Here is an 11,308-nt window from a genome sequence, read left to right as displayed (position 1 = left end):
GATCGGCCGACTATATCTTATAGCTGCCATATAACTGAACGATATACCAACTTTGGTATTTTTGAAGATAGAAGTTTGGGACTTTTTTTAGATTTTGTATTGTAATAAATTGGATTATTTATTCATATTCCCATAAGGATCGGCCAACTATATCCGATGTTTGCGATATATATCCGTTTTTAAATGCAAGGGTATATAAACTTCGGCTCCGCCCGAAGTTAGCTTTCATTTCTTGTTAAAAAGAGATTTAAACCAAGTCTGACCGAGTCGGACAATGTAATTTAGTCCATGTTGTAGATTGTTTATTTTCTTCAAATGAGTGAAATATGAATATGCTTAAAAATGCACTTTTCGTGATTTTTCAATTTTTAGAACGCAACCTCAAGTTAGCAAATATTGAATTGTTCCGCAAATGGCATAAAGCAAGTGGGAATAGCGCTAAGGAGGATGCAGTCTTTCAATTTATAAAGGCTGCTCTTCCAGGAGAGAACCATGAAGCTATTGTAGAACGTACAACAAAGAAATTTTGTTACACCGTAAGATCAATGTAGAACAATAGCAAAAGAAATTTAAAGCTGTTCCAGCGCACTATGGGGCCAACGAACACTTTTTGTGGCCGAAATTAATATCTCAAAAACGAAACGAGATATTTCGGTTTGGTTTTTTGGATTTGAGTTTATAATAAAAAAATGAATATGTTTTATGATAATGGGCATGGCACCACCTTTTTTTTTTTAAATATACCTATTATAATATTTCATCATAAAATTCCGTAAAAAAATCATAAAAATATATGTTTATTTGTCTATATTTATTTATTGATTAATAAAAAAGCACTAGTGCTCCTTAAAATATCCATTTGCATTAATGTCAGGCTTGACGAGCTGTAAATAGTTGATTTTAAAATTCATGTAGAATAATTCAAATATTATGTTTAAGTACCTCATTTCTATTTTTATTGTATTTTTTCTTCGGCTTGCAGTTCCATATAAAAAGAAAATTCAAATTGATCATCTGAAAGGTCCTCTAAATGCGTATCTGAAGTACAACTTACGCCATCAAGCAATTCAGTAACTATTAAAGCAAAGATTATACAGTACATAGATGGGACATCTCATACAAAGAAAAATTTTCTATGGCGGGTTCCAGCAGTGGAACCCGCTGGAACGAGCGGGTTCCATTGCGCGACAAGTTAAGTGTCGGGTCAGGCAGCAGCGGTGTAATTTTAATGTTTAAATATGTTAGCGTAATGTTTGGTAATGTTTATTTATGGCTTAAGTTTATACAAAAGCTTAGTTGATCGCAAGCCGACTCTCTCTCGGCCGCTCGATTCAACGGGCTTTCTATAGAGAGTTTTAGCTCGCAGTGTCTAGGTCGGGCCGCCCTCTCCATTATTCGAGAGCTTTAGCTTCGCAGTGACCAGTCGGGCCGCCCTCTCTGTATGACTTGAGTCTCTGCATGCACCATAAGCTGGTCTATCAGATGATCATCCGGCTACATCTGCAGGCATAAATAAACATTTTTATAACGTTCATACTAAATTTAAATTCGTCTTTTATTTACGGCATCGAAAACTCTCGATGACCAAACATTGGTGACCCCGACGTGATTTACTTAATATAATTAACAATTTAAAAAAAACTATTGAGCCGCGAAAAAACATTTAAAAACATGAAAGCAAAGCTAACTTCGGGCGGAGCCGAAGTTGATATACCCTTGCAGCTAAAACCAGATATATAACGCAAACATCGGATATAGTTGGCCGATCCTTATGATTACACCATAATAAAACCAATTAATTACAATAAAAAATCTAAAAAAAAGTCCCAAGCTTCTATCTTCAAAAATACGAAAATTGATATTTCTACCAAATACTATTTCCGATCGTTCAGTTATATGGCAGCTATAGGATATAGTCGGCCGATCCTTATGAAATTTGGTAGGTCGGATTAACTGACCAAAAATATAATCTGTACCAAGTTCCAGCTTTCTATCTTCAAAAACTTCAAAAACAAAATGAAATTTGGCATGTCGTAATGTTTTGCCAAAAATAGCTCTCAGGTCAAATTTGAACTCTCTAACTCTAAAAACACCAAAGTTATACCATTTCCGATCAATCAGTTATATGGCAGCTATAGGATATAGTCGGCCGATCTCGGCCGTTCCGACTTATATACTGCGTGCAAAGGAAAGAAGGGTGTGTGCAAAGTTTCAACACGATAGCTTTAAAACTGAGAGACTAGTTCGCGTAGAAACAGACAGACAGACAGACGGACAGACGGACAGACGGACATGCTCATATCAACTCAGGAGGTGATCCTGATCAAGAATATATATACTTTATAGGGTCGGAGATGTCTCCTTCACTGCGTTGCACACTTTTGACCAAAATTATAATACCCTCTGCAAGGGTATAAAAAAACATACATATTTACGTTCCACAAAGCAAGTGCATTCGCCCGCGCATAGACTTCATATATATATATACGTTCCACAATTCCGCTACGGTTCTGAGCGCACAGTGGGACAAGTCGTGTTCGTCGCGGGCAAATAAATTTGGAGCAACAAAATTTGGCGCCGGAATTATTTACTTCGGGTTGGTCGGAACTTAATAAATCAACCATGAACTCCAGCGGCGCAGACACAGGAGCACCCACTCCAACCCGTAGTGCTGTTCTAAAGTGCAAGGCCCTGGGTATTCTCCAGGACTTGCAGAGGATCCAAAGAGCTCTTCAGCCTGTTTCCAAGGTGGACGATGCCATGCTCAACGTGCGTCAAGGTCAGATAGCCGCCATGTTCAGCGACTTCAAGGCCATCCACGGGGAGCTTGAGGATTTGGACATTTCGCAGATCAGTAGTGAGCTCCGATGGACTGTCTCGGAGCTGGTAGTGACAATGCAGGCCGAAATTGAGCACGAGACGACCCTTCGCTCTTCCCGAATTGCTGCCCACTCCACCCTAGCTAACGGAATGTCCACCATTCAGGTTGACTCTGGGTCAGGTCAAAGGTTTCAAGCTTTGCCTCCCTTGCCTCTTCCTACCTTCAGCGGTGGATACTCTGAATGGCCTGAGTTTTACTCGATTTTCTGTACAATCGTCGGCGGTAATCCGAGCATCAGTAAGGTGGAAAAGCTGCAAAGGTTGCGATCTTGCCTTCGGGAGTCCGCTTTCGAAGCAGTTCGCTCCTTGGAAGTCTCCGATGAGAATTATGATGTCGCGCTGAATTTGTTGGATAAACGATTTAATAGCCGTCGTTTAATATTTCAGGCTCATGTGAACGAGATTCTTGGCCTCACTCTAGTGGAAGGTGATTCAATAACAGGTCTTGGAGGGTTATCCGACAAATTCAATGCCCATATGAGAACTTTGAAGAATTTGGGTTCGACGAATGAGATAGCCGGCTGCATCATTGTCCAGGTGCTTCTTCAACGGTTGGACCCAGCTACCCAGGTTAAGTGGGAGGAGAGTCTAAATTCTTCAAGTTCCGACGCCATCCCTACTTGGGAGTCGCTGGCAGAGTTTCTGGAGCAGCGATGCAGGACTTTGGAGGCTATGGATGTGGCCGCTGGGCAGAGCTATGGAGCGGATCCCTCTTCGGGTTGGAGTGCTTCGCTGGGAGCTGATTAAGCTGTACCTCGCCCCTTACGAATATAGTTGGAGGACAGGCCCCAACGCAGGGGGGAATGTCGGGTCAGGCAGCAGCGGTGTAATTTTAATGTTTAAATATGTTAGCGTAATGTTTGGTAATGTTTATTTATGTCTTAAGTTTATACAAAAGCTTAGTTGATCGCAAGCCGACTCTCTCTCGGCCGCTCGATTCAACGGGCTTTCTATAGAGAGTTTTAGCTCGCAGTGTCTAGGTCGGGCCGCCCTCTCCATTATTCGAGAGCTTTAGCTTCGCAGTGACCAGTCGGGCCGCCCTCTCTGTATGACTTGAGTCTCTGCATGCACCATAAGCTGGTCTATCTGATGATCATCCGGCTTCATCTGCAGGCATAAATAAACATTTTTATAACGTTCATACTAAATTTAAATTCGTCTTTTATTTACGGCATCGAAAACTCTCGATGACCAAACATTAAGTTTGAGAAATTTTTCGCGCGACAAAGAATGAGGAATAGCCGAGTGGTAGAGTGCTTGGCTGGTGTGCAAAGTAAAACGAGTTCAAAACAGGCTCGGGAAGTCCATTTTTTTTTAATTTTAGATTTAAAATTTATATATATTTTTATTTATATTATATTTTTATTATTTTAATGTATTTATCTAAAATTTATAATCCAATAAAAAAAAATACCAAATTGTAAAATAACCTTAACATCGTCTCAGTTCGTAGTGGAACCCGCTGTAAAAATGTCTATAAGTGCAGGTTCTACGGCATTTTGGCAGGCCGCGTCGTGGAACCCGCTCTCAAGTGTTTTCATTTTTTCCGTCGTGGAACCCGCTGTAATAATGAAAACATTTGAGAGCGGGTTCCACGACAAACGGCTGGCAGATGAGATAGGGAGAGAGAGAATTCTATTTTTAGATCGTAACATCTTTGGAACGATGAAAGTTTGAAACGTTGTAACCGAACCAATGTAAGAGTAAAGAGATCAGAAATATCTTTTACTATCCTTACTCGTCAGCTCTGTTTTTGGTATGGATTCTAGCGCCTCCTCTAACACCAATTTTAAGTATCCTAAAATCAACTTCGAGGTTAGCCTAGATGGATAGTGCGTGGTCCTTATTCATGGGGTCCTGGGTTCGACTTCATTAGCGGACTTCATTAAGTTTTAGTTTTATGATTTTTTTTATATTTACTTTTATTTTTATTTTTTTTTTTTTACTTTTAATATTTTACGTTATTAATTTTATTTTTAATTGCATTCTATAAAATTTGAAGTAAAAATAGGTGACGGACGTGTCGGATGACAAAATGCCGGAAGGACTCCCTTGAAATTTTATTAGCCGGACATAATGAAAAACAAAACAATTTTACAAAGTTCAAAGTCTTTACGAGGATTTGAACACAGAAAAATTACACATAGAGTAACTACTCTATGCATTACGCTACCATCCTGTCTCGATCTGCGGCGATCAAAAATACTATTTGTTCTACCAACTACCACATCGGAGCATCGAAAACAGAAACGAGAAATTGAAATTGAAATTTGGAAGCCAAAACATTTTTACTTCGTCGTGCGAGCAGTCACACATACACACATAGGTTCACATTTTTGTTGACGGATACATGGAAAGAGTTCTAAAAATAGAATCGTATGCATGTGCGTTCCCCCCTCACCAACAAGCTCGACGCAAAAAGTTGACCGTTTTGGGCCCTGATGTCCCATCTATGTACTTTATAATCTTTGATTAAAGGTAGGCTTAATTGCTTCTGAGTCCGTATACGCTTTGATAAATTTAAATAAGTGGGTCGGATGTGTCCAATACTCTTTGAAAAACATCCCTAAAATTGTCTATTCTGTTGGTTTTCCTTGAATAATGAAGCCGATCAGACTTGAAAATTTTGTTCTTGGATTCTGCTCATTCTTCTACGAAGCATCCCACTGAAAGTACTGTGTGGGAATGAACCAGGATCTTATGAACAGTCGCTGTCATCGGAAGCCAAGGATACTTATCAACAATTATCTCTCCAGTGCTATGGCAAAATTTTTCAAATTTTTATACATTTATGGTTAATTGGCTTGAAAGGCATATAAGGATAATTCCCATATTTTTTATTAGCTGGAGGTCGATTCCTGTTATTTCCGAAAACATTTCTGGGTTAGAAAAGGCTCGGCGAGATGTGTTTCCGTTATTAGAGCTTCCAAACCCTACTTTTGCCACGTCTACTTTTAGGGACATATATTTTTCCAGAACAAATCTTAAATTTGTTTCTTTCTTATAATTACAAGTTTTTTTTCCGCTTCATCTACTATGCGCCACTTTTTGACCTCGCATTTATACCCAGCGTGTAAAATAAATTCGAAGAATCGTATCCAACAATGAAGCGGACTTAAGGGGTTATATACCTTTTTGAGCGAAAAAATTGAGGGAACTTTGGATTTTTATTTCAGGTGTGTAGCAATTATTTTATGTCACTGAAGTTATTTTTTATTGATAGTACATGTTTTTATCGAAACAATTGTAACGTGTAACGGTAGTGGTGATCAATCCGGGATTCTATACTTGCGGGGCACGCTTTACTATTCCGGCTCGGGCTCGTCGGCTTGGGGGGTGGTGGTCTTGCTCCGTACAGAATCCCACACAACTACACATTATTATTAATTAGAAATCGAAATTAGCGTGCTGCGACAAAAAAATACTCAAACAGGAAAACTGTAAAAATATCTAGAGCTAAACGATAACCGGAAGAACAGAAGGACCGTTTCAGAGAAACCAGAAGAAAGGGAAAGAAAAAGAGGTGAGAAATAAAAAGAAAGGTTGCGATACACAGCTGGAATGTGTACGCTCTATGCCCTACCCAACCTACGACCCTCTCCGCTCGAGCATGGCTCTGAGGATCCCTTCACATCCTAGGGTCTGAGAAACAACAGCGTGGTTCAGTTATAAGTTTAGTTATTCATTATATTATTATTTTTTTTTAAACGTTATAAAAGGTAATAATTAAAAGATACATGTTTTGTTTTGTGCGATAGAAAATTATAACCAAAGATTGTAATCAAATATTCAAAATTAGGGGGTAGCAATATAGTAATTATAACAATAATTTAAACTAAATATTAAGGAATATTTGTAAAAAAATGTATTAATGTTAGAATATATTAAAATTATTAAAGTAATGGCATGATTAAAAAAAAAAACAAACAAAAATTTAAATTCCTATCTCAAACGTGGCAATAATCTTGGCAGGCGAAATTCAAAAATAAAGTTAATCTACTTCGTTAATTGGCGTTGTTCATTTCATATTTAAAAAGAAAAAGAAAATTTTTTTTTTTTTTTTAAGTCTTTATAAAAATTTTCAAACATAATTTTTTTCTTTTAGTGTATTTAAAACTTTTCTTTTATCTAAAATATTTTCATGTTTTCATTCTCATCTAATCGCTAATTATTTTTATTTCAATAATATTAAATTAAATAAAATTCATTCCAAAATTTCTCTCAGTGTAGCCAAAGCTCGCTGACTAAAAGATAAGCTCGCTGTAAATACAACCGTTCTTAGATTCTTCTTTTTTCCATCTTTCTAATTTTTGCAAAATTCGTTTTAGTGAGAATGTTACTTACACCAACAAAAAAATGATAATTTCATGCAGCTAAATTTTTTTTTTTTTTTTTTTTTTTGTAAAAAGTAAATATAAATTAAGAAAACAAACTCACTTGCATTTCCATGACGAAAGATCGATCTCCCGCGCTGGCGTGCTGAAACGGAATTTTGGGGGGCTTTTCCCATAATTTTCGGGAAATTCTGAGACGCAAATAATTTAAATTTCTTTGTAACACATCAGAGCTTTTCTTTCAGTGCTTCTTGCTCTTTCAAACCAAACTCAGCAACCAAAACAAAAATAAAAGGAAAAAAAATCAAAAAAAAATAAAAATAAAAAAAATAAAAATTAGCAATTTAAATTTCGAGGAGCCTTTCTAATTTCTCTTTGCCGCACGTTTTCACATTTTTTTACTTTATTTATATAAATTTTCCATATTTTTAACTTATTCTTTATTTATAACGTTTTTTAACTATTTATTCTTTTAACATTTTCTTTTAGGTTTTCGCTTCACCTTTTCATTCATTCTTTTTTCCAATAATTTGCTTTTTAGCACTGTTTTAGCTTAATTATATTTTTAGGTTTATTTATTTAAATTCCCACTTCATTGGTTGTAGTGTATTACTCTTAAAAATTTTGGTATAACCAAAAAAAAATAAATTTTAATTTTTGTTTCTGCACATTTTCGTTCACGTTTTTTTTTATTTTTTTTATAGCTCGCAAGCATTAATCTTTATTATTTAATATTTTTTTTCCATTATAGTTTTTTGTTTTATATTTTTCTCTGTGTACACGTGGTTTTTTTTTTGGGGACTTTAGGTTAAATTCACATTTTCCACTCCCACTAGGCTTTTCCGCCCACTGTCACAATCAAAAAAAAAATGCTGGCCCACGGAGTTGCCGATCCCTCGATGGGATGAATAAGGCGCTCCGCGGGACACTGAGGATCGCTGGGCCGGCTCAGGGTGTGCTCCACTTGGATGCCGGGCCGTTGGATGAGCCACGTGGAGGTGGATTTTCCTGGGCAAGGCCGGTAACTCCTAAGGGTTCCTATTTTTCTTCCTTCCTTGGGTGGGTTGGCAGATTAGGCAGGTTTATCTGGGTAATCTAAAGAAATAACCCAAAAAAGAATTTAACCCATGTGTGAGCAATGACTCCCACATGCCAAGGTAAGGAACTTACATGGACAGGTCTTTCTGCTCTGAAGGTTCGATTGAAAAGAACCTAAGATTCCAGAGCGGAAATACACGTCAGTCAAACACAGCGCCATCATAGGTAAATACAGCTTTCCAGTGCATACCTGCATACAGCTGATAAGAAGCTGCATCTCGGATGGCAACTCTTAGTTTACCTAATCGGTAATCTACGCTTACGATCTTTGGCGCCAAATATAAAAACATTTGAATTTTTCTTTGGCTTCAGTCGCCAGTACAAAACCCCCCCGCTAAAATCAGACTAGGGTATGATCGAGAGAATACTCTAGACTGATTCCGACTGAAGCTATTGTCGAATGTCTTTAGCGTGGTAAGTACCTACAACTTTTCCTTGAAGGTCTTCCAGTTCATAGTAGAGGTTACCGATCTTTCTTCGAATCCGAGACTTTACAAACATTGGACCGAATTTGGCGTTATATCCAGTTTGAAAGCAGCTTTGCTTAAAGTTACGTCGATATACCTCTTGACCTTCAGTATACGTGACATTACGAGTACGGAGATCATAGCGCTTCTTGTTTTCCTCGTGCTTTCTGTACATTTGCTCGCATGCTTGTTTGCGAACTATTTCGAAAGAATCCTGCCTAATCCTTCCTGAGTAAAAGAAGGAAAACAACTTATAGTATTTGCCAATTTAGTTTTTTCGTCTTCCGACAAATCGTGTTGCTCCACCTCATCTGGGCGGGCTACCTTAGACGATTCTATTTCCGAAATCTTTAAATGCGTTGGAAGAAGATCGTATAACTTCCAAAAGTCTATGCCAAGATATAAATCTTGTTTGAGTGAAGGTACGACATACAGTTTTAAAGGCTTCTTATCATTGCCGTATTCTACGTCAATGTTTAGAACTCCTACTATATTTTGAGATTTCCCGTCTGCTGTCGCAGCGCTGCCTTTTATGGCTCGGTATTCCTTATTCTTTATCACTTCCTTAGCTAATTCTCCTCCTATGCAACTAATCGAAGCTCCCGAATCTAACAAACCGTATACAACGCGATCGAGCAATTGAACCGGTAGAAACGGTCGAGGATCTCTAGTTCCTGCGGGTTTGGAATTAATGTGTTTCAAACTGTCTTTGCATCTTTTCACATTTTTCCAAAAAGCCTTTAACCTTCGTGAATTTCGTTTAGCTACGTTAGCTATCTTTTGTACTTCATGGATTGCGACGTCCCTTAACTTTGAAATTTTGCTATGAAGCAGAGAGCTATCTGGGACTATTTGTTCGTCTGGGGAAGAGAGAGATACACTTTGAAGAATGTCCTCTATTGGTCGGTCATTGTAGACTGATTTCGACTGGCATATGAAGTCTTCTGTTTGTATTGCGACTTCGATATGCCTTGCTTGGAGTTTTTTGAACATTTACTGCAACTTGGCTTGTACGTGTTAGCCGCGCCGCATCCGTAACAAAAAACACGTCTCTCTGAGAGACAATCCTGATACCTATGTCCTTCGCCTTGGCAGTTCCAGCATTTCAAGGAAAAGGCTTCGATTTCTGCCTCGCCCTCAGGTTCTAATTCTTGGAGATCTACCATTTCATCTCCAAATTCAGCTACTTCACGCCTAAAAGGAACAACCTTAGTGTACCCACTACATCTCTTGACATCAGCGAGAAATGCTTCGCGACGCCTACAAATCTCCCTTAATTCGGACACCGTTTTTATCTCCAGATTCAGGATTTCATGCCGAATTTCAGGACGAAGATTACTTTTAAGTACTCGGACAAGTTTACTTAACTCCCAGGGCTGTTCTAACTGATCAATTAGTCCTGAAATGTTGTCGTAGAAGCTATCGAAGGATTCGTTTGGTTTCTGTTTAGTCATTCTAATTATTTCCTCTATGTCATTATCATCTCTACTGTGCCTGAATTGAAGTCGTAAGGCCGCACAAAAATCCTCCCAAGAGATTTCACCGTACGCCTTATGGTACCGCCAATAAAACTCGTTGGCTTTCCCTTCGAATAGAACACTGCAGTTCCTACACAAAACGGTAAAGTTTCCGTCCAGCATTTGCCTTGTGAGGGCTTCGACCCTATAAATAAAATTGTCAACAGACATACTTTCTCCAGAAAATTTAATTTTCCAACCATTGAGAATGTGGACCACTTTATCTGGCCGCGTTAGTAATTCAGATGCAACCGTGCGTTGGGAAGCAGGAGAGCGTGGAGTTTCGACTCTATCAAAAACTCTTGGCACCTGATCTTGGAGCTGGGGCTGAGCTGGACTTGGTGTGAGCGTCACTCGATTCACACTTTCCGAGACAGCATTCTGTATTATTTCAGACATCTTCTCAGAGAGAGTGGCTAACATCCTCTGCTCCATGGCTAACAAAGCGACTGCGTTGGCTGTAATAATACTTGAATTCGTATTATTATTGCTAGAACTTCGTATTGAAGTAGAAGGTCCCTCATCTAAAGGATTATTAACCGGCGGAGTAGCTTTAGATCTACTTCGAGTTTCTCGAACTACTTTTTCGGCAGTTTTAGATGCTGTGGCTCTACATGCCGATTCGCAAACTGGACACTTCTCACTGTTCTTCCAATGAGCTTCGATACATTCTCTGTGGAATTTGTGCTGACATGTTGTTGTATATGCGTTTGCTGAACTAATGTCAACTTGACATATAGAACACAAAGAATTTGAGGCACTTCCGACTCTCCTATTCGGCGATCGATCTAACCCCATCATACTCAAATAATTCTCAAAAACTGTGACACACGAGAAAAAAAAATATCTCAATATAATAAAGAAAAATATAACTCAATAAAATTTATATAAACTGAACCCTTAGCTTGTTGTTCTCGTCCCCAAGGATATGTACATTCTCTTTTCTTACATTTCTCAAAAGGTGTATGGAGTTTGGAAGAAAATTCGTTCAAATTGACTTAAACTTATTCGA

The 11,308-nt window shown here is 38.2% G+C and overlaps 1 protein-coding gene and 1 long non-coding RNA gene across 2 annotated transcripts; one reads left to right on the top strand and one right to left on the bottom strand.

Moving 5' to 3' along the window:
• The first annotated feature begins 2,622 nt into the window (after positions 1–2,622).
• LOC138925631 (uncharacterized) lies at positions 2,623–3,627 on the top strand. The gene has a single exon (XM_070276485.1). It carries the CDS (start codon positions 2,623–2,625, stop codon positions 3,625–3,627), a length of 1,005 nt encoding a protein of 334 aa, XP_070132586.1.
• A 3,930-nt stretch (positions 3,628–7,557) lies between these two features.
• On the bottom strand, positions 7,558–8,992 carry LOC138927800 (uncharacterized). The gene is made up of 2 exons (XR_011444276.1): positions 8,385–8,992; positions 7,558–8,309 (listed from the first exon to the last, which is right to left on the bottom strand). It is a non-coding gene; the product is annotated as an uncharacterized lncRNA (long non-coding RNA).
• Positions 8,993–11,308: the final 2,316 nt, after the last annotated feature.

The sequence above is a fragment of the Drosophila bipectinata genome, chromosome XR (genome assembly GCF_030179905.1).
Source record: "Drosophila bipectinata strain 14024-0381.07 chromosome XR, DbipHiC1v2, whole genome shotgun sequence".
Taxonomy (NCBI): domain Eukaryota; kingdom Metazoa; phylum Arthropoda; class Insecta; order Diptera; family Drosophilidae; genus Drosophila; species Drosophila bipectinata.
This window is presented reverse-complemented; position numbering and strand designations above follow the sequence as displayed.